Source organism: Podospora pseudocomata, chromosome 4 (genome assembly GCF_035222375.1).
Source record: "Podospora pseudocomata strain CBS 415.72m chromosome 4, whole genome shotgun sequence".
Taxonomy (NCBI): domain Eukaryota; kingdom Fungi; phylum Ascomycota; class Sordariomycetes; order Sordariales; family Podosporaceae; genus Podospora; species Podospora pseudocomata.
In genome coordinates, this window is record NC_085888.1 from 89,004 (window position 1) to 111,161 (window position 22,158).

General features: G+C 52.5%; 7 protein-coding genes and 1 non-coding gene across 8 annotated transcripts; 5 read left to right on the top strand and 3 right to left on the bottom strand.

Moving 5' to 3' along the window:
* Window positions 1-1,757: 1,757 nt before the first annotated feature.
* Window positions 1,758-2,303, top strand: QC762_0060990 (uncharacterized protein; the record flags this gene model as incomplete). Its single annotated transcript, XM_062883601.1, has 3 exons — window positions 1,758-1,839; window positions 1,873-2,018; window positions 2,199-2,303. 3 exons carry the CDS (start codon window positions 1,758-1,760, stop codon window positions 2,301-2,303), a joined length of 333 nt encoding a protein of 110 aa, XP_062742973.1.
* A 1,317-nt stretch (window positions 2,304-3,620) lies between these two features.
* Window positions 3,621-5,764, top strand: QC762_400250 (uncharacterized protein; the record flags this gene model as incomplete). The annotated part of the gene is made up of 6 exons (XM_062889478.1): window positions 3,621-3,828; window positions 3,893-4,072; window positions 4,131-4,392; window positions 4,449-4,718; window positions 4,779-5,332; window positions 5,395-5,764. 6 exons carry the CDS (start codon window positions 3,621-3,623, stop codon window positions 5,523-5,525), a joined length of 1,605 nt encoding a protein of 534 aa, XP_062742974.1. The 3' UTR covers window positions 5,526-5,764.
* A 268-nt stretch (window positions 5,765-6,032) lies between these two features.
* On the top strand, window positions 6,033-6,627 carry QC762_400260 (uncharacterized protein; the record flags this gene model as incomplete). Its single annotated transcript, XM_062889479.1, has 3 exons — window positions 6,033-6,275; window positions 6,343-6,534; window positions 6,592-6,627. 3 exons carry the CDS (start codon window positions 6,033-6,035, stop codon window positions 6,625-6,627), a joined length of 471 nt encoding a protein of 156 aa, XP_062742975.1.
* Window positions 6,628-6,660: 33 nt separating this feature from the next.
* Window positions 6,661-7,993, bottom strand: QC762_400270 (uncharacterized protein). The gene is made up of 2 exons (XM_062889480.1): window positions 7,434-7,993; window positions 6,661-7,376 (listed from the first exon to the last, which is right to left on the bottom strand). Exons 1-2 carry the CDS (start codon window positions 7,909-7,911, stop codon window positions 6,757-6,759), a joined length of 1,098 nt encoding a protein of 365 aa, XP_062742976.1. The 5' UTR covers window positions 7,912-7,993; the 3' UTR covers window positions 6,661-6,756.
* Window positions 7,785-10,446, top strand: QC762_400280 (uncharacterized protein; the record flags this gene model as incomplete). Its single annotated transcript, XM_062889481.1, has 2 exons — window positions 7,785-8,697; window positions 8,755-10,446. The coding sequence occupies exons 1-2, from the start codon at window positions 8,578-8,580 to the stop codon at window positions 10,444-10,446; spliced, it is 1,812 nt and encodes a 603-aa protein (XP_062742977.1). The 5' UTR covers window positions 7,785-8,577.
* Window positions 10,447-11,350: 904 nt separating this feature from the next.
* QC762_400290 (uncharacterized protein) lies at window positions 11,351-12,538 on the bottom strand (the record flags this gene model as incomplete). Its single annotated transcript, XM_062889482.1, has 1 exon — window positions 11,351-12,538. One exon carries the CDS (start codon window positions 12,536-12,538, stop codon window positions 11,351-11,353), a length of 1,188 nt encoding a protein of 395 aa, XP_062742978.1.
* A 4,707-nt stretch (window positions 12,539-17,245) lies between these two features.
* Window positions 17,246-17,327, top strand: QC762_0061050. The gene has a single exon. It is a non-coding gene; the product is annotated as a tRNA-Ser (tRNA).
* Window positions 17,328-17,490: 163 nt separating this feature from the next.
* FLC3_2 (putative flavin carrier protein 3) lies at window positions 17,491-21,120 on the bottom strand. Its single transcript, XM_062889483.1, has 2 exons — window positions 18,158-21,120; window positions 17,491-18,099 (listed from the first exon to the last, which is right to left on the bottom strand). The coding sequence occupies exons 1-2, from the start codon at window positions 20,416-20,418 to the stop codon at window positions 18,069-18,071; spliced, it is 2,292 nt and encodes a 763-aa protein (XP_062742979.1). The 5' UTR covers window positions 20,419-21,120; the 3' UTR covers window positions 17,491-18,068.
* Window positions 21,121-22,158: the final 1,038 nt, after the last annotated feature.

Here is a 22,158-nt window from a genome sequence, read left to right on the forward strand (position 1 = left end):
ACTAAGGGTTTCCCATGACGGCCGTAGTATTTCATTGATATCCACAGTCTCGGGAAAACTTAAATTTATTGAGCTTGTGTTAGGGGCACTGTCTTAGTACTTAGAGATCAAGAACTATAATATCAGGTGGGTAGGTGAAACAATTAATCTTATTGTATAATATACATCAACAACAGCCTGGGCTGCTCCGTTTTATCCAGGGGTTTCTTTGGCGATCTCGAGTGTAGCTTAGTAACGCCGCTCTCATTACCACTGTCAATGTATTTTCCCTTGCTAGCAATCTTGTTGCTAAATATATTCGCTTCTCCGTAGTCTTCTGTGGAGCTAAACTGAGTCAATATTCAAAAAGTTCAAGCTGTGAACCCTCTCCGATTTCCATAGAGGTACCTATAGAGGTACCTATGCCCCCTAATGTAGGTGTCTGATAATATTGAGGGTTTAAAAGATAATTCCAAAAGTTCAAAAACATGGACGCTGAGAACGAGTCAAATCAAAACTCCAAGAGCCTTGCAAGGGGAATTGCAACGGCGCTCTGGTGAAGGAAGTGTCTGAATGTTTGGGGGTGAGAAATATAGCCCTTTGCCGAGAGTGTCGAAGGGTGTAACCAGGTAGGTACTACACCACATCGGACCTTGGCATGCTCTTTTCAACATGAAATGTCGAGGTAGCGATACAGTGAGTGGTTTCAAGCTCCAGGTCCTTTGGGTCAAGGTTCTTAAGGGCCAGTGTATACCTAGATTATTTGTGACCGAGGACAGCTTTCCTACTTAGGTAGGTAGTTGACACTAGTGAAGACCAGGGCCTTCACCCGGACTCAATATTCACGAGGCAGACACATATTCCTTCTCACATACATACTGAGGCCTGTACCAGCTGACCGAAATGATGGACCAATCACCCAAATATCGAGCAGGACATTGGTGTCAACCTTCAATTCTGCCATGACATGGAATGTACGCCAAGTCTGATCACCATTAAACCGCAACGCTTGCCATCCAGCACTTTGGGTAACTCGCATTTGTCTTCTCCATTCGGTATAGTGAATCGCTTGAAATGATTGGAGAACGTGCTACTCCTGCAGACCACAGCAAACATATGGTTCGTTTTACAAGACTTGCCCCGCCCCCCATCAGTTGTCATAGATTGATCTCCATATGCCTTGTCTCCCCTGTGACATGCTTTCCAGTCATCTGGATGTAAAGGTTCACTCTGAAAAAGCAAATGCACCCTGAGTGCCTCAAACATAGAAGTTTCCGCAAATACCTTAAGGCTTACCGTCAACCGAATGCACCCCTCACGTAAAAGTTCCCCATTGATTGGTATCCTGCCTCACATTTACAAAGCTGCCATACTTCTGGCCCAAAACTGTAACAGATTGCAGCGCAATTAAAATTCAATATGCTAGCCGCAGCTTGACACTCGACACTGTATCCGGGCTTGGCCTGGATGCTCGCTTGGAGATGGAGCATGTTCGAGGAGTCGAATCCTGCCGGGTAGCACGGGAAGAGTGCCATGCACTTACCCAATGGAAAATAAATTAAAAGATGCAACATGGAGCTCCTCCGCCAATACTCGGAGAACAAAACTTTCCACGCTCTTGGGCATCTCCCACCGTGACCAACAAATGCTCAACCAAATGCACTTGGTCACCTTACCTATCCTCCTATTTGGCACTCAACTCGTGATTGTCGTTCACCGAACTTGGGGGCGAACTTTGTCCAATAGGATAAACTGATGGCATTTATCCGTTCAGCATCATGACTGCCGGCGGCCAACACCGAGCAACATGTGAACTCAAAATCCTCACCACCAACAGGCGGAAGCTAGATCAAAACAGGGGTTGGTATGCTCATATCTCTCGATAGCAACGAGTCCGGTGCGATCCCGCAACGACGGACGCGCTGACGGACCATGATGGCAAGGCTTGGCGTTATGAGTCCGAGGGCCCGGCTCTGTCAGCTCCGAGGGCCAGCCGGACGTGGGGCCGTGTGGTGCGGGGGAAGATCCTTTCCGCCTTTGTGTGTTCCCCCCCGTGTCCCATTGGCTGGGGTAAAGCGCTCCGTTGCTTAAATCTAGCCACCCTTCTTGGCGTCGCGGGCAAGAGATTCGTTCAGAGCTTGACCTTTTCTTGTCACGGCATCACTGGTCTGCTCGGAGCATTATTCTGGAATCCAGTACCGGAACTAACAGGTTGACAGCACGTAAGAGGCGCAAAAGGCGCTCACAAGACTGGTTTTGATGCATCAGGCATTGGCTCCTCACGGCCACGGACCGATTACAAGACGGGACAAAAGGCTTGTTGACAGTGGGCGTGCAGCTCTATTTGCCGACACCAGTTCCAAGTGAGGGACGCTAGCGGGAAGACGAGCTTTCAGAGCCGGCTTGGTGGTGAGAATCCTGTCTGTGCCGTCGCATTTACCCGGCGGAGGCGGCTCGATGTCCCACTCTAATCACATCTGCTTGCTCTGCAAAGGTTTTGTCAGCCAGGCCATAAAGCGCAAGAAGGAAAAGAGGAAGGTTGCGTCCCCGCGTTTGCCAAGCTTCGGTACCTCTTGCCACGAATCAGGGACCCCCTGGCTGACTTTAACGATTGTTTGCTGTACAGTGAATTGCATTCAACAAGAACTTTGCTCCGTGCTCGCATTTCCATCAGGGTGTCGCATCCATCCATCCCACGCGGTTCCACTCTTGACTTCCCATCTTGTATGGAGGGTCCCACTCTACCCCGAGGGAGGGAAGAGATTGTGGACTTGGGTATTCACTCTTTGACAGGACGACCCACCACCTACGGCAAGTCAAGGAGCAAAGACGGGATATCAGGCCCTCAGTTGTCCCTCAGTTGTCCCTCACTAATACCCAACACTATGTACGCGGCGCAGGTGGTTGGCGAATGGGGACGACATGGAAACGCCGTTCCATTGGACTGGATCCATCAGGTATGGAGTGATCACCATTGCCCCATGGGGCGGCAAGACCCCATGTTTGCATCTCCACCACCTTAATTCACAAGTTCCGCCCAACCATCAGAGCAGGCATCGACAGCCGATTATCCCCGCTCACTCCGCATGTCCCAGATCACAAGAACAGGGCAATAGCTCCTGGAAGATGGCAGGCAAAATGCAGATTCCATGGCGGACAGGGCTGGACGAGACTACATCGAGGAGAATATTGTGACTTGGCCCGAGGTAAGGGGGCAGGCAGGTAGCAATATCGAGATGGGACGCGGGAACCAGAATCAATGGAAAGGAAGTGAGCGAACCGCCTTTCCGTTCCTGGGAATAGATTTTCCTCTGTACCTACTCTCACGTACCGTCGTTTATTGGACGGGGTTACCCCGAGAGTTGAGTGGCCCATGGCCATCCCGGGGTCATGGATACACCCTCTGCAGGCTATATTGAATTCATACCATGTGCTTGGGGATGATCCGCGAGAGCGGTTGGATTAAAATGGCGCGCTGTCCTGTTCCTCTCCTGCCGTCCCCGTCCCTCTTCTCTCCTCACCCTCCCCCCTACCTTCATCTTCACACAAGGGTGTGGCCTGCCCCCAGTCGATTTTACTGCGACTAAGAACCTCCTGTCTGTATTCTTGCTTCCACGACATCAGAAACCAAGACAGAAACCATGGCTGGCGACGGTGCTGGCGTGACCGGCAAGTCGGATCCCATCATCACCCGGCTTGCCAACGAGGACAAGAAATGGTTCTACCAGAAGCCCAACCTGCTTTACCTTTACCTGATGCTCTTTCCCACTTGCATGGGTATTGAGTTGACGTCTGGTTTCGACTCGCAGATGATCAACGCTCTGCAGATCGTCCCCTTCTGGAAACTTTGTGAGTGGTTCCCAGCTGAATGAGATCTTGGGGTTCAAGCATTAATGTTTTGTTTGCAATACAGACTTCAACGATCCTCAAGGTGCTCTCAAGGGGATTATTGCCGCTGCCTACTCTCTCGGTGCTATTCTCTCTCTTCCGTTCATTCCCATGATCAATGACAGGTTCGGCCGTCGCTGGTCCATCTTTGGCGGCTCTGTCGTCATGGTTATCGGTGCTCTCGTTCAGGGTTTCTCCGTCCACGGTAAGCATGTCTCCGCCAGACCCATCAATAACATTCAAGCTGACACAAAGTACAACAGTCGGCATGTACATCGTCGCCCGTATGATTCTCGGTTTCGGTATTCCCACCTGCATTGTCTCTGGCTCGTCTTTGATCGGAGAGTTGGCCTATCCCAAGGAGCGTCCTGTCATGACCTCGCTCTTCAACGTCGCCTACTTTGTCGGTCAGATTATTGCTGCTGCCATCTGCTTCGGTACCAACAACATCCAGAGCGACTGGGCCTGGAGAATCCCATCGCTTTTGCAGATTTGCCCTTCTCTTTTGCAAATCACCTTTGTCTTGTATGTTCCGTCTTCCTGGGCCTTCTTCCGGTTTGCTAACGTGGTCTTGAACACAGCTTCCTTCCCGAGTCGCCTCGCTGGCTCATCACAAAGGATCGTGGTGATGAGGCTCTTGCGATCTTGGAGAAGTACCATGGCGAATCTGATCGCGGCGCCGAGTTCGTTGCGGCCGAGTTCGCTCAGATGCAGACAACCATCAAGCTCGAGTTGGAGGCGGCCAAGAAGTCATGGCTGGACTTGTTCAAGACGGCCGGTATGCGCCGTCGTGTTCTGATCACTACCATGCTGGGTCTCTTCACACAATGGTCCGGCAACACCTTGATTTCGTAAGTGGCTCGCCGACACCTTAACTTCCTCTCGGTACCCGGGCACTAACCAATCCCAAGATACTACCTTGGTGATCTTCTCAAGATGATTGGTTTCACCGACACAACCTATGTCCAGAAGATCAACGTCTCGATTGCCTGCTGGTCTCTTGTCTGCGGCGCCACCGTTTCTCTCCTCGTCACCAAGATTCGTCGTCGCGTCATGTACCTCGCTTGCACCATCTCTCTGCTTCTCTGCTACATTTCCTGGACCATCTCCATGGAGCGCGCCCAGACTGCCGCTCAAGCTGGCACGCCCAACAACGCGGCCAACATTGCGACCCTCTTCTTCATCTACGCCTACTCTCCCTGCTACAACATGGGTTACAACGCTCTCACCTACACCTACATGGTCGAGGTGTGGCCCTATGCTGAGCGCTCTTCCGGTATCGCCTTCTTCCAGCTCTTCGGCCGTCTTGCCGGTTTCTTCACCACCTTTGTCAACCCCATTGGTCTCAACTCGGTGGGCTGGAGATATCTCATTTCCTACTGCTGCTGGCTCGCCTACGAGGTCGTGTTTGTTTACTTCTTCTTCCCCGAGACATTCGGTCGCACTCTGGAGGAGTTGGCCTTCTGTAAGTCAAAAGTCCATCCGCAAATTATGGGCATCATCTGGACAGGGCTAACAACGAGGCAGTGTTTGAGGACAAGCATCTTGCCGACCAGGCCAACGCCGCTGTCGAAAAGGTTCTCAACGAGAAGAACGCGGACGCAATTTCCCTTGGTGGAGAGAAGGGTCGCTCCGAGGTCCGGGAGAATGTTGCTTGAGATGGTCACAGCATTGCGGCCGGCGTGATCTAGCCAAAGATACCACGGATTGGCTGGAGGGAAGGAGTTTGCTCGGGAACGCACATGCTCGATGGAGCGGGAGCAGGGTGTACCACAGTAGATGCATTTATCTTTAGTTACATTAGCACTAATCGCCTATAAAGGATGAATGACATTTGGTGTTTCTGACGCCAGCCCTTCTCTTGGCCATGTTAACGTGTTGATATTTGCCGCTCTGGAACAAGCTAGCCTCGCCTTGTTGGGAAACAAGGTCTGAGATTTGTCCGCTCGAAATATGCCAAGTTAAACATGCAAAGAGGTGGTGAATCTTCCATGTGGCAAATTGTCCGGGATGATACCCCCCAAATTGAAATGTATAGTGGCCAAGGACGTTGTGGATCTGTTCCCCGCGTTCGCTTCGACGTGAACTTCGAATACATAAACCAGATGAGGTAGATGTTGCTATCACTCCTGGCGGGTTCGTCAAGCAGACATACCTTTTTTGCAATGAAGTTCTCTCACATTGTCGCCGTTCTATCTGCCCCGTTGGCGGTAGCTGCGCTTCCGGCTGCTGCCGAGCAGGACGTTTCCAGCACTTTGCTGGAAGCCCGCCAAAACCGTCGGCCTACTCCATGCGTGAGAAAGACTGATCCTGCCCCTACTCAAGAGGAGACAGATGCTCGGTTCGCCGAGTTCGTCGAGGTGTTTGTCGGCTCCAGAAAGAACATCAGCCGTGCCTTTGAGTTCATCGTCGACGACTATATTGTACGTTTCCTGGACATGCACCGCGGTATGCGTGCTAAGACGTGATCTCTAGAACCACAACCCAATGGCTCAGAATGGACATGCATCGGCCTGGAGCATCCTCGGAAACATGTGGGGCGGCATTCAACATCGCTACATCCGAAGCACCATCCGCGGCAACATGTCGTGGGTAAACTATTCGGCTCCTGGCTTTGGCACCATTGTCGACCGGTTCCGGTGGGAGGGAGGATGCATTGTCGAGCATGTAAGTGTTCAAGACGCCATGAGAGGCTTGGGTCGAACAGAAGCTAACCCGACGCAGTGGGACCAAGGAGAGCGCTATCCCGCGAGGAAGTAAGGGACACTAACATAGGGTGTGCCGTAAGGATGTCTTGCTGTATATAAAAGAACGAGTACGTGAGAGAGAAATAGTGCTTGTATCCGCTTCCGGTCTATTACTACATTGTGAAAGTGTAGAATAGGTACCTTATTTCAGTAACCCATGGGCAACCTTAAGAGCATGGATGCTATCTTCGTCCCACTGCCTTTTCTGTGACAGGACGCCCAAGTACATAAATGTATGGGGACATCCCAAGTACCGCTTAAGAGTGACCATGGTGCCGTTAGCAACAAGTTTCATTGCATAGGCTTCTCCCTCGTCCCGCAGCGGATCCACTTCTGCGGTGCGGATGTAGGTATTACATAACCCACTCCAGTTGGGAGCACGCATGGGGGCAAGCCACCAGTCGGGCCACATCTTTCTGATTTCCGGCAGCTTGTCTCGCGGCATGCACTGGTTGCCAAAATACTTGATCCGCTTCCACGGCAGGACTGGCCCCCGGTGGAATTCGTGGAAGGACGGATAGGGAGATTGGGTGTAGTAGTCAAGACTGAGGCAGTCAGTGGTGGGGGGCACGGTGGGCATGCACAGCTTAAGCGGGATCCCGGCATCTCTAGCCATGTGCTGCAAGACTAGCGAGATGTGACCGCCAGCGGAGACGCCGCCGATTGAGATGGAGAAGGGGTCGACGTTGAGGCTGACATGTTCATCACGGACCCAGTTGAGCGCGGCCCATGCATCTTGGATGCACTTGCCCCATATCGTTTCTACCACAACCGAGTCAGAGCTGGCACCCGGCCCGAACAACATTTGTGAGACTGTACCTGGACAATGCCGATAGTTGACATCAACCACGACAACACCGGCCTTGCGCATTACCAAGCACAGACCCGCCTCTGAGTGCAGGTCACCGAGCACAAAGCCGCCTCCGTGGAAGTTTAGGTGCACAGGATGGGGGCCGGGTCGCACAACTCCTCGCTCGTCTTCAACCGGGTGGTAGACTCGCACCGGGATGCTTGTGCCATCTTGCGAGCTGACAACATGGTCACCTACGCCCTTTTCTTTGGAAGAATCGAGAGCACAAGGCGGCTGATGTTTTTGAGGACTTTTGCGAACCTCCTCAATGGGGATTGTGTGGGCGGGCGGTTGCTTGGCGATGACGTCGATGAAATACTGGAGAAATTCGGGGTCGAGTTTTGGGAGGATGTGCTCCTCAATCAGATCCAGTCCATCATTTGTAGGCTGCGACGCTCCTGGTTTTGGCACGGCGTGGCCGGCAAGGGTCGAGTCGAGATTGCTCATTTTGCCTCGTGCAGTTAACAGGAGGGGTTCGGACGGTTGCTGTGTGACTTTAAAATATCACGACGACCGGGACCTTGCAAGTGTCTCCAAATCCCAGTTGGAGATTCGGATGGTTCTCCTCGGCCCGTGTCGGCTTCCCCACAGTTCGGCACTTATACTCCGCATTACCCCATCATTTGCACAAGTCGCACAACAAAGCAAACTGTTGCAGCTGGCGGGGTCTACCTACCTGCTTACTAATCAGCCGCTGGTGCCAGTCAACCGCTAGGCGTCAAAGAGATAGGCATCTTCTCAGCCAGAACAGTTCATGTCAAGGCCCTTTATAAGGACAAGCTACGACGTTATATTGCTTGTATTGCTCTTCTGAAGTGAGAGATGTTTATCCAGGGTGCCGTCCTCCCCATCTGCCTATGTACTTCATAAAACCCCACCGCGAAAGCTTGGCTTTGTGCATCGCGATCTTCACCTTCCTGAGACCATGATCACAATCGGATTTCTCGCTTGCGATCCGTTGCCTGCAGCTATTTTCTGAGTAAACAGCAAACCCACTTCTCAACATCACCATCTTTTATCTTCCCATCAAGAACGGAGCATACCGTCTTGTTGACTACTTTTCGGTCATCGTGACACCTCTTTTCAACTTAACTACCTATCCGAACCAGTGCAATGGCGTCAAGACAACAAGCTTCGTTGCTGAGGAATCAGAATGACGAGGAACGAGACTATGACATGGCAGTTCGTAATTTCCAGAGCGGTGCCTATCGCGACTGGCCCAATGAAGCAGGTGTAAGTGACGAGCTCATCATGGACTGAGCAACCATAGTTAACCATGCATGTGATTAGTTTGAGGGCCTTGGTGAAGAACGAGGTCCCGTTGAGGTTCCAGTTTCAGGATGCATTCCCCTGTGGGCAATTGGCAGTCTCTATCGCACAGGGCCGGGCATCTACACCATCGACGACACTCCCAAAGGAACATACCGCACCGAGCACTGGTTTGATGGCCTGGCGCATACTCACCGCTTCGACATTACCCCCGACCCCGATAATGAAAGCAAAGTCAAAGTATTTTACTCGTCTCGTCGGCAATCGGACCATCTCGTCGAACACATTAGGAAAACTGGAAGTATGAAGCACCTCAGCTTTGGTCAGAAGCGCGACCCTTGTCTCGGATTGTTCTCAAAGGTTATGGGGACGTGGCAAGCTGCGATGATCCCTCACGGAGAGAAATGGATGGAGAATGTCAGTGTGGCTATTTTGCCGAACCCACCTGGACTGGAATCGGAATCAGGCAATTTGTTGGGCAACAAGACTACGGTCGGGAGGGCACCCCAGTCAGGGGGCCACCGAGTCCCTCTCCCCCAAAGTGTGTGGGCAACAACCGACAATAATCTCATGAAGCAAATGGACCCTGACACCCTAGAGCCTATCGGCTTTGCAACACAGTCGGCGTTTCACCCCTCACTCAAGGGGCCTCTTTCATGCGCCCATCCACAAAGAGATCCCGTGAACGGCGACATCTACAACTTTAATCAGGACTTTGGAAGAGAGACTGTCTATCGAGTCTTTTGCGTCAGCGCATCGACGGGCCAGACCGAAATCATTGCCGAGCTGAGGGGAGAAGGTGTGCACGCAGCCTATATTCACAGTTTCTTTCTGACGCAGCACTTTGTTGTTCTTTGCATTCCAGCGTCGCATATTGGATGGGGAGGAGTCAAGATCCCTTGGGCCGGGAATATCGTCGACGCCATGGAGCCTTTTGACGAGTCCAAGAAGATGAAGTGGTTTGTAGTTGACCGCACCAACACAAAAAGAGGGGTTGTGGGACGGTTTGAGTCCGATGCGGGCTTTTTCTTCCATTCGGTGAATGCATTCGAAGAAGATGATGGCAGACGGATCGTTTGTGACATGATGCGGTATCGGAACCTCGACGTCATTCAGAAGATGTACTGCGATGTTATATTGCAGAGGGATGGAGCTACCGAGCGGTTTTGGGAAGTTGAGGAGAGGGCGAAGGGATCAATGCTTAGCCTCACAAGGTTTTCCCTATGTCTGGAACAGAGCAATCCGACGAGATTTGTGCCGGTTGAGAAAGTCTTTGCAATACCTGCTCCGCACGCGGGAGAATTGCCAACAATCAATCCGCTCTTTGCGACACGCAAGCACCGATATATCTACAGCTTGCCTTATCAGGGCAGGAGCACCATGATGGATGGAATTGTCAAGACAGACACACAAACTAGGGAGGTTCTGTTTTGGGATATTCCAAAGGGACACAGTCCTGGCGAAGCTATCTTTGTACCGAGACTACCAACAGGTTCCAACGCCGAGCAAGAAGAGGATGACGGAGTGCTTTTAAGCATTATTCTTGATGGGTTTGACAAAACAAGCTACCTTTTGTGTTTGGATGCAAAGACAATGAAGGAGCTAGGACGTGCCGAGCTTGCATTTGCGATTGGGCTGGGATTTCACGGTGTGCATGTTACCGCAAGTAGTAAAGAGATAGAGAGGGTGACTGGATCTTTTACGCAAAAATAGTTGAATAAAAAGACTCTGAACGCCCCCATCTCTCCTTGTCCAAACCCCCTAGTCTGGTGCTTTCTGAAGCTGAAGCTACATACTTCCAACTTTGCACCTCTTTCACCAAATTTTGGCCTCGCTGTATCAATCCACAATAGCTGAGGGGGTTTGATTAGGCAGGCTGCACGCAGAGGAGTTCAGTTCCATTTGCATTCTGGCATCACAAGCATCAGCTCAAACACATCGCTTTGCTTCTTTTCAAGTTCGATTCTCTATAGACAAGTATTAATTTTGTTTCTCTTATCACTGTTGTTACCTGAAGCTATATTCTCAACCATGCATACCATGAGCTTCCCTTGGCTCCTCATGCCAGACTGACATGGTGACAATGGACTTTTGAGTGAATGGGTTGAGGTCATATACCTATGGAACCAACCTTGCGCTTCATCAGCTACATCCCCATTTCCAGCCGCACCCAACACCCACGTAATTGAAGGCCCGGAAATTGAAGCCCTCGCAATCGAGCCTCTTGTGGGTAGTGGTGCTAAGCGCCACATCAATCTTAACACTCATATCCTAACCCCAGCTGGGGGGTTGCACGGTTGGCAAAAGGAGGGGCTTCAGCGATCAGACGAACAGGGATGATCTGGATCCATTTGAAATAAGGCGGCTGAATTCAGCTGACAAAAGCGAGTAGGTTTGTGCGAGGGATATCGCTGCTGGCGATCGTGTAGGGCTCGCCGATCACTTTGATCTTTTGACATGGTACCGACCGACGGCTGGAACTTGCTTTGTTAGTGTGCGAGTCTCGAGTGCAGCAAACTCCAAGGTGAGAAAATATGCATGTATTGCTGATTACTATTGTGTGTATTGCCATCATGAAATGCAACTGCGATCTTTTCCAGTCCTCCCTTCAATCATCTCAGATCTTTTCCCTTATGGTCTCTTCCCTTACCGAGTTGCCCCCTTCCAGATCCACACGCACCTCTGTGGTCCGCCAGATTTCTGCCTCCCCGTTCTGCCCATTCGGCCCGAGAATGTCCTCCTCGCTCTGCGCCCGGCTGCTGTTCAAGCTCTTCATTCTGATCGCGCCATTGACGTTGCTAACCCCGCTGGTCCCATTCATCCGGCCGTACCCGGTGGCGCCTGTCTTCTTGGTGGACGCGTTGGCAGTCGCCAATCCAAAGTGCTGCAGCACCTGCTGGAAAGGCTTGCGCAGGCAAGGAATGCAAGCGGCGATGAAGGCGACCTGTTCCTCCACCAATGACCACGTACCCATCTGGATACCCTCCAAGTTGGGGTCTTCGGTAAGACCAAAGTTGGCCGCCATGGTCGCCTTGACGATGGACGCCGCAGAGGCGAAGATACCCAGAGCCATGAGGACACCGATAACAATACGCTCCCGGAGGGGGATCTGAACCTTTCGGAGGAAGGTCACGGGCATGAGGGCAAAGATGACGTCGGTGACAATGTTGAAGCTGGCGATGCAGATCGAGTTGACGCGGATGGCGCCCTTGCTCCAGCACTTTGCGTCGGCAACAAGGCCGAGGAGATCCCACGCGGCGTGGAGGGGAATGCACTGCAGGACGGCGGCCAGGGTGCCGTAGATGCTGACAATTACCTGGAGGGCGATCATGACCCACAGGAAGTGACGGACAGACTTGCGCTGCTCGAGGCGGAGAAGCATGCCGGCGACGGAGATCTTGATGGCGGCCATGGACCAGGCCCAGATGGGCTGGGATAGCACGGCAAGCTTGTTGGAGTAGATCACATCGGCGAGGGTAAAGGTCGAGGGGTCACCGCCGAAGGTGTAGGGGACGGTGAGGATGAGGAGGATGGAGTTGGTCAGGACGAGGACCCAGGCGGCGCTGATGACATAGTCATCCCATCCCATGTGGAAGACCGGGAAGGATCTCGTCCACAACCGGGCGCTGAAAAGGATGAAAGATATGATGTTGAGGGTGACGGCGGCGGCTGTGAAGGAGTGGGCAGCCGTGTTCGCGGCATCGGTGGGTACGGAGGGGATGAGACTTGGATCAGGTGGCCCGGCGAAGGCTCCCGGAGGAGGGCCGCTGGCGCTTCCCGAGGCGCCCGAAGTTGTTGGCTCCATCGTCCCGGCGCAGTGGCTCACAACACAAACAGCAAAAAAAGCAAACAGACAGCAGCGAACAAAACGAAGGGAGGTGGTGGAGGATCTGCGATGAGATGTCAAGGAGCTGTCATGGCCCTGGGTCTGGGGGATCGGCACACTCTTATCATCGTCCCAGGGCATCGGTTTCGGTTAGTCACCGTGTCCACCATTGCAACCAAGCAAGATCGGATCTTTCACCCGATTCGCAATCCGGGGCTCCATGTCGTCTCCATGTTGATGGATTCCCATGTTGCCTGCCGCGAATCTAATGGAGAAATTCCCCTCTTGGCCTCGCATTAGCTCAACTGTCGAGGGGGCCAAAGCGCGTCCGAGCACCTGAGGTCTGAACCCTCGTGTAGGGGTCTGGACATGTCAAAACAGTCAACGCACTGGTGCAACGACATTCGAGATTGCTCTCTCCACCCCGACGCCATGGGTCGAATGGGATGGTTCCCTGATTGCTGGGAATGCCTCGACGCCTCACCTACCTACAATGGCAGCTGGGTGCTCTTCGGCGTGTGTGGGCAGGCATGATGGGCCCGCTTGAGGGCAGTATAGTCTGGTAAGTTTTGGTAGCACACTACAGCTTGAGAATACAACCACGACCTTTTCCCTCTGTTTTTGACTGTTTGATATACCACACCTTGTGGCACGAACCCACCGTACTGACGCGCACGGGCTTGGAAAGTTCTGCCGAGGATTCGGGCGGACGAGGCTAGAATTTTGTCTTCCACTAATCTTTAGCGAACATCGTGCCATCTGCAGGAAACGCAATTAAAAAGCAGTCCCAAGCGATGGGATCGAGGTCGTGGTGGAAACGGTGGCGACGGTTCCCCGGGGGCTCCAGTCCTCCCAAAGAAGAAAAGGAGTCTGGCAAGCAGCAGCGTTGTTCCCTGCCATTGGTCTTCTCAGCGGACAATGCGCTCTGTCCTTGCCATCACGCTGCTTCCTTCGTGCTATGTTTGAAGGCTTGAATGGGCAGGTCTCTAAATTCTCACTGCTGTCGCTTTGACGTTTGACTAGTTGACAGCTGCAGCCCCTTCTCCGCCGCTCTTCCCTCAGACGGTTCTACTCATGCATCCGCGGCCTTCTCCCCACGTACCTTACCTAGGCCTGCCCGGGAATAGTGCCCACCCTGGAGCCGAGTGTCCCGTCATCTGTGCGCGAAATTTTTGAGCACTCGCCGACATTTGGCGCTGAAGCATTTAATGTGTTTCTGCTTCGCTTCTTTGGCCCTACAGTGTTTCGTTCCTGGGCCGGGAACAACATGGCGACTTTTCTTTCCCTCTCTTTTTGACTTGGCAAACCCCCCCACAAATCGGACCGGAGGCCCGGGGCGAACAATCGATCGTCGCCCGAGCGTCGTCGCTGGCGAGATCGACATGTCCCGGGGACGGTGATGAACTATCTGTTGATAGCTAGCCGAGCTCGGACCTGGGTCAGATTTTCGTGACTGGTAAGATCGATCCAGCGCAGAGTCAGCGGGGTTGTGAGCTTTTTCGGGTTGGGAGCAGAGCGGAGGTGGTGGTGGATGGGGTGGCCAGTGGTCCGTTGCGCTGCAACGGGAAGGTCCGTGTGGTAGAGGGTGAAATCCCTTTCGATCTTCATGGACTGGAGCACGCCGGAGACAAGGTCCCTTGCTGCGACCTTACGGGGCTGAGGGAGCAAGCGGTTGCGAGGAAAAGGAGAACCACGGCTTTCCGAAGCCGGTCTAGCCCCTGGATCTACACCAGAATTGCCCTTCTCATCTTGTGCTATCGCACTCACCAAAGCGCCGGTTCTGGGTAAACCAAACCGATGAGCTGAGAGTAAAGCCGCGTCGGCCCGTTCCTTTTCCAGGTCGTCTTCTGAAGCCATTATAGCCTTGACAAGAGGCTGTAGATAGTAGCTCCTGCACGGCATTCTCCACCGGTGCTTTTCCGTTTTGCACACGTCTGCCCTACGAGATGACAGCAGTTGGGTCGTCAAAGGTGCGTCCATCAGGGCGGTGTACTCGACAAGCAGTATACTGTGCAACATGCTCGGGGCATGGTCGAAGCCCCCAGGCCATGGGCCTGAACGGGGACTGTGGAGATGAAAACGCAACTCAAGATCAGCGAGCGGGTTGAATAGGCCGGAATATCTCATCGAAGCACGTTGCAAGAATTCGGGTCTGTCGTTCTGGCAGGAATCGACAACTAGCCTGAAGAGGCCTGCGAGACGGGCATCTTCCCATTGCAGAAGTGTACTCCGTGCCTCTGAAAGCCCCCGCTGAAGATGTTGCAGGAAAAGATTCATCATGAAGTCTTTGCTGAATCGGTTGTACAAGCATTTGGATGAAAGCCAGATTGCGTGAATTTCGTCGAACGAAGTCATGTGGCCGAGGTTGGCTTCAAGGATGAGAATCAGAATCTCTGATGGGAGCTGCTGGAATGGAGATGTTGGAGAGGTTGTCATGGCTATAGTCTCCGGGAGTCGTGGTCAAGTAGATGAATGGTCGTTGTAGAGTCAATGTTGGGATGTTGACGACCACCTAGGGGTATACACTTTATTCTTCTTACACTGCTGGGGGTTTAAATTTCTGTACTGATGGCTTTGGATACGTCAGCCTAGGAGGCAGCCAATGTTCAACGAGGACGCGCCACTTTGGCTTCGAAGCCTCAGCTTTGGCTTGGCAACCCGCCTCCACTGGCTCCCTCTTCAACCATTACAGGTTCGCAGTGATGTGTATTGTGCGTAATCAATGGTCACATTTCTACCTGCCTGAAATCGTGGCACTAAAGGTTTCAGTTTCGTCTCTGAAAGTGCATATGCTCTTTCCATCTTGAGTCAAAGCAGGTATAACGTATTTTATAAGCGAGTCGTGGGTACAATCGAGCCGTGGGTTCCTTGACGCGACGCATCCTCTCTCTCCTAAACATCATTTTTTCCACAACCTAACATGTCTCCCCCTTCAAAGGAAGCCAGAGTAATCTTAGCCCTTGAAGCTCTTCAAAACAACGAAGAATTGAAGCTTGAAGCCATAGCTAAGCTCTATAGCGTACCACCTTCAACACTCCGTGACCGACGCGCTGGCAAGCCTGCACGACGCGATACTACGCCCAAATCGCGCCGTCTCACAGATTCCGAAGAGAACACTATTATTCAATATATCATTGAGCTAAATGCGCGAGCTTTTCCACCAAGATTGCGTGGTGTGGAAGATATGGCTAACCACCTTGCCAACTGGTATACCGAGTGCAACTTACCGTCTACCTGGCGCATCGCAACCACCGATAATGGCTGGACTACCAATGCGGTAGGCCTGGATTGGATCAAGCACTTCGACTATTACACAGCGTCTCGCACAAAGGGCAAATACCGGTTATTGATCCTCGACGGCCACGAAAGCCACCACTCGACCGAATTTGAGCGCCACTGCCAGCAGAATAATATTATTACGCTCTGCATGCCTCCACACTCCTCCCACCTCCTTCAACCACTCGATGTTGGCTGCTTTGGGCCGCTAAAACAGGCGTACGGTCGCCAGATCGAGGACTTGATACGCATTCATATCAACCACATAAGCAAGCTCGAGTTCCTCTGTGCCTTCCGCGAAGCCTTCTTCGCCTCTACAACGGAGAAGAATATACAGGGTGGCTTTACGGGTGCTGGCCTTGTGCCAGATGATCCAGAGAGGGTGCTTTCCAAGCTGGATATCGAGCTTCGTACGCCAACACCCCCGACCTCACGGCCCGGCACTGCGCAACCTTGGGTCTTCCAGACACCACACAACCCTCGAGAAGCCGAATCGCAGTCAACGCTCATTAAGACTCGCATTGCCAACCATCAAAATAGCTCCTCAACTTCGATATTAGCTGCTGTGGACCAGCTTGCCAAGGGTACAACAGCTATAATGCATCGAGTGGCTCTCCTCGAGTCAGAGGTCGCTTCGCTCCGTAAGGCCAACGAGGCACTAAGCAAACGCCGGAGAGCCAAAAAAACACGCGTACGTCTCGGAGGATCACTTACTGTGCAGGATGCATACGATCTACTGGATAACAAGGCCGTGGGTGGAGAGGGAGTGCAAGAAACGCAGCCGGATGGTAGTGGTGCAGGGGGGTCTCATACGAAGGTTCGGTGCTGTGGTGTGTGCGGCAAGCCTGGCCATAACGCGCGCACTTGCCAGGAGGCTGGAGAATCATCTGATACATCTATTGCAGAGGAAATTGTAGTTAGTTACTAGTGTTGTATGTAGTAATTAAGGATAGTTGTTGGTAGGTAGTGGAGAACCCACGGCTCGCTTGTACCCACGACTCGCTTATAATGTACGTTACAACATATGCCAAGTTGCAGTAGCATCATCATTTCAATGAAAATAACCAGCAAAAAGTTGAGTGGAATGGACACAACAGCATCGGGCGAGTATAATTTGGGGTTTTCTACGATTGGGACTCGCGCTGGTCAAAACTGAAATTGGGCCTTTGTTGATATAGGTTTTCCTGGGCTTTGCTTCACACTCTGAAGCAGTACCCCTGAACTCTCTAAGCTGTTGTTCCTAGGTCTATTATGGAAATAAAGAGACAAATAGCAAAGAAATCATTGATGGGATCATCTTCTCTTCAAGATCAACACCCACTCATCCACCTATCAAGAAAGATAATGTGTCTCGCCTCTCTCCTTCGTGCCTCCATCAGTTTAACCCCCACTTTGCACTCCATACATCAAGGCGTGGTGGCAGAGTGGTCTAATGCGCAAGACTAGAAATCTTGTTCCTTCGGGAGCGTCTGTTCGAATCAGGCCCACGTCGTTGACAATTTCCTTTTTGTCCTGACCATCTTCTCCCGTAGCGCAGCCTCCACTCTGTCTCCCCAGCCCCACCCCATCTTTCGATCGAGCACACAGACAGGGACACCACGCCACACCACACCAAAGCCAATTCCACTTTCCCTGATTACAACCTGGAAGTGCTCCAACTTTTTAAGCGAATGCAGGCAGCTACCTAGAACCTACTTCTACAAGGTGTCAACCTAATATAAAACAGAAACGAATTTGCAGCAGAGATCGATAACCGGAGATAAATAAATAAAAACCCAAGAGGAGTCCATTTTTCCACATAGCCCCTATCTACATCCGAAAACTCCTTCGCGAGGTATCTGACAACAGAAATGACAAAATGATAAACAGAGGTGAACCTGTTTTCCCAGACAAATATTTCCAACTTTCAAAGGATAGACAAGAAGTTATGGTTGTTGATGATGATGTCCCTTCCTGTCCGTCCCCATAAATAACCGAGCAGGGTCTATATACACAAATGTCCCTCCTCACCCAAACACAGCAAAGGCATGACCAACAGCCCGCCCATACACGCGCGCTGTCTCGCGACGACATTGGAGCCAAAAAGAAAGGGGAAGGTTTTCCCAGATTGACGACGAGGTGCGACGCGACACTAAAAAGATTAACGGCCCATAGCAAAACAGAAATAGATACCGGATATGCAAACAGATTCAAGGGAATATCGAGAAACAAGGAAATCACACGGGTAACAGCTCTAGTCGTACCCGGCGCCACGTTGCCATTGACTGCCAAAACCGTTAGTAAGACCGTTAAGCATCATCCAATATTGAGCTAGAGACTCACTTTCCACCTTGCGGCTTTGGTGGTGACGAAGTCTTTGGTAAACTGCCGTCGCTCCCCGACGCCGTCAAGGGGCTCGGTGCCCTGACACTCCCACTGGCCTGATTTCTCAGGTGGTGGCCCTGTCCACCCGGTTTCTCCGACATGTAGACACCGCCTGGAGCAATCATGGAACTCCTCACGCTATTCCTCGCCGAGTCCCTGACGCTCTTGAGGGAATACCGATTGGGACTCGTGTTGGATCCTGCTGTGCCAGGGCGTGGGAGCCCACCGACGTTGGCAGGGCTCGACCGGGCACTCTCGTCATCGTCCAAGTCGATCGTCTTGCCAGTTCCGCGCGCTGTAGCGGCCAACGCATCCAACTCCGAGGTCGTGGCGATATGCGTCTGCGACTTGATGAAGCTCGTGCGGTCGTCGTTCATAAACTGGTATCGTGTGTCGGGATTGTTGTGGAACAGAATGATACCCGTGGTAATGATGAGCATGAGCAGGAGGATCAGCGAAAAGGCGGCGTTGGCAATCCAGAGAACGACACCGACCACTCCAATCACAAGACCGGGAAGACCAAACACGTCGGTAAAAACGAAGAGGAAAATGGCGTTGACAAAGTTGAGGGAGCAAATGGCGATGTTGAAAGAGTTTGTCGACTTGTCCATGAAGGGACGGATCACACTGACGGTGATGAGGGCAGCTGCCTCAATGATGATCAGGGCGACAGCCTGGACGACACCAGAGCGCTGGGCCAGCGCAATAAACATGCCCTTGACCAGGATGTAGACAAGTGTCGGGACGATGAAGTAGTAAGCCGAAGCGCGGTACTGAACGTACAAGAAGCCCCACTTGTTGAGAACGCGAGGCTCCGAGAACAGAATGTAGGCTGGGTTGCGGTGGAGCGCGACGCTGCGCCGGGCGATTTGGATAATTTTGAAAGCAGCGTAGCTCAAGGCGCCGAGCATGCTGAAAAGGAAGAACACGGCGAGAACAACGGCGCCCGGCGAGTCGACCTGCGTAAACTCCCACAGGCAAAGGATAACAACAGGGGGGAAGCAGACCAAGGTAAGGCGGAAGAGGATGCCCTTCAAGGTTGTCAACCAGCCGGTCCTGAACTCGGAAAACCGGTCGCCCTTGGAAATCTTGAGCCTGACAGCCAATTCCACGCCCACCTTGAACAGCAGTACCAGAATGACCAAGACTAAGCACAAGATGTAGAAGAAGGTGATGCCGGTCAAGAACAGGTTGGTTGTCTCAATCCGGGCCCGGAAGGCAACTCTTTGGATACCATAGACGATGTAACTGCCCCACTCGGTCTTTTCGTAAGAACGCTTTCCAAGAGTGCTGGCGTGGTGAGCAATATCGGTCGCCCTTTTCTGAATGGCCTGGACGGCAGGCTCCAGCACCGGCAATGAGCGCTTCATCTTTTCAACCTGAACCGACACGATGCTGAGTGTGTCGAAAATGACGGAGGCTGTTCCGCCAGTGGAGCGCTGGTACCATGTCAGGATGGTTTGGATGAAACCGACCCTGATGATACCCATAGTCCACTGGAAATCCTGAGTCCATGACTGCACGACGGGAGGTAGCGAGACGCTGCAGAGGCCGATCATGGCCTGAGACTGGAAGTAGGCGAGCAGAGCCAAGGTGTTGGCAGCAATATGGGAGGCGGCATTGGTGAAGCCCAGGCCCGCAACGATGGCGGATGCGATGAAAGCCACGAGGATCACCGCAGCCGCAGCCCATTTCACGCCAATAAGATCAACAGTCTTTCCGTTGGATACATCGGCCTCCAGACACGCGATGGTCTGACCCTTGTTCTCTCCGGACGTCATGTTGATGTAGACCCTGACAGTCGCATCCAAGTCCGGGAATGTGTAGGCAATGCCTGGGATGACATCGAGCGCCTCTTTGTCAAAGGGTCCCAGGTTGAAGGGGTGCGTCATCTTTCCTGATACCATGGGACATAACCCCATGATTTTGGCCTCGCAGGGATCAACCGTGGTTTGAATTGCCTTGTAGCCATAGGCGATGATGGTGATGTCGAACAACACATAGCCCTCGATGGATGATGTGGCCAGCAGGTCGATTGCAACAGTCCTGTTGTTGGGCGTGAAGACGACATCGAAGAGACTGGCTGTGAAGCCCGAGCTTGCCTGACAGGCGGCCAACGAACTCGATCGGAGGACAGATTCGGCGGTGACAACGACGGGTAGAAGGAGGGTAGCGAGAGTGGAGATGGCAAAAAGAGGGTTCAAAGATGGAAGCCACATCTTGGTTGATGGGAAGCCCGGTCGGGGCGGAAGGGCTTTGGATCGGTCGGGATTATGGGATGAAGGCTGGTCGGAGCTTGTTGATGGATGGTCGACGGTTTGATGGCGGCTGGCGAGCAAACGAGACGGTCGGCGACGGTGTGTTTTTGGCCCAGTTTTTGTTCAGACTTGCATTCTCCTGTCGTGGTTCCAACGGTGGCCAGGCCTGAGTCAGCGCGAGGATAGCCGGGCGGCCCTCGATAACGGGCGACGGCAGCGGCGACGGCGACGGTCGGTCGTTGGTTCGAGGTTCCGAATCGATGGTCGTGCGCATTCAAGCTTTCGAAAGTGTTCGTCCCAATTGGATTAGCGGAGATGGAGCGGGCGACGGGGGCTGGCTGGGGTTAGGTGAGAAGGGCACAAGAGTAATAAACGAGTGACAGAGATTGTTGTTGACAGCGACCGACAGGTTCCTAGCACGATACCATCCAACAGTTCTTGGTAAGACAGACAGATCAACAAAGAACAGATCAATTGCGCAAAAGCTAGAAGGAGGTTGATGGCTGATTGATGATGGATGGAGACAGGCAATTCGACGGCGAGTGGGGGGGAGGGTCTGCCGAAAACAGCGCCGCCTGGGAAAAGCTCGTGTCAAAGCAGTTGGGCAGATGCAGCGACCAGGGGCAGCCATGGCAGCACAAAAACAAAGGCACGGTGGCTGAGCCGCCCACGGGGAAAACGAGAATCCCGTCGAATTCAGCGTCAGCCAACAGTCAATTTCCTGCCGATGCGTCCTTGGCACACCCCGCTATGCCCCTTTGGGTGCTTATCGCCCTTATCGTGCCCTCCAGGATGAGGTCATCTGCAGAAGCGAGAGATCAACGGCCCCGTTTGGTTGGCTGGAAAAAGGCCTCGTCAGCTGAAAAGAGCGGGGCCGTCCCGATGCTTTGAGATGAACCACTTCAAACATAAAACTTCTACGAGATCAAACGAGAAATATCAAAAGCCACAGCCTCCTCCTTTACCAACCACATCTCCGTATGCCGATATGCCACCAGCCATCCAACAGACAAACACACGATCCGGTTGATTCCAGCAGACAAAAATTCAGGGCTGAGCTCTGCTGGCTAGCCGGATTCGCCTGATTTGCCTGAGGTAACATGTGTCAGCAAGGGTTGTGTTTGTGCATCGTACTCTATTCTCGCAAATGCAAGCAAGTCTGTAGTTGGGATGGCGCGAGCAGCGTATGAGCTGTCCCAGACAACCTTCGCGGTCTCCACTTTCTACCACAGGCTCTGCAAGCAAGTAAGCAGGATTGAAGCAAGCCTTGACATGACAGAGGTGCGAGATAGCATCTCTAGGATGAGGATCCATGTTGCGAGCTACTGCCCAAGTGACTATTTGTATCCTGGATGTAGACGACCTGCCACCAGGTTGTTCGTAGTGTATCTAATCAATATCTAATTAGCAGGAATGATACGGTCACCGTAAGGTAACTCGAACTGCATACCGGACATAGTCGCCACTGCTTTTTGGACTTGTTGACCCAACAGTCGCTTTTGTCGGTGCTTTCATCTTCAGACCAGCTTGTTGAAGATAGCAGAGGCGTGCTCTTTGCGAATATCCTTGAGGACGCTTCTGTGGCGTTTTCCACTCATACTTGGGAGTATGATGCAATGAGGAGAAATTGAATGAGGCATATGGATGAAACAGGATGAGGGGGAAGCTGCATTTGTTGTATTCGCGAAGTGAAGCGGGAAA

Excerpts from the sequence above, each read along its gene's own strand:
- QC762_400270 (XM_062889480.1), bottom strand. The coding sequence starts at position 7,911 with ATGAGCAATCTCGACTCGACCCTTGCCGGCCACGCCGTGCCAAAACCA. Across the intron at positions 7,377-7,433 it reads CAACTATCGGCATTGTCCAG|AAACGATATGGGGCAAGTGC; the intron begins GTACAGTCTCAC and ends CGGTTGTGGTAG.
- FLC3_2 (XM_062889483.1), bottom strand. The coding sequence starts at position 20,418 with ATGTGGCTTCCATCTTTGAACCCTCTTTTTGCCATCTCCACTCTCGCT. Across the intron at positions 18,100-18,157 it reads CCAAAGCCGCAAGGTGGAAA|TCAATGGCAACGTGGCGCCG; the intron begins GTGAGTCTCTAG and ends CGGTTTTGGCAG.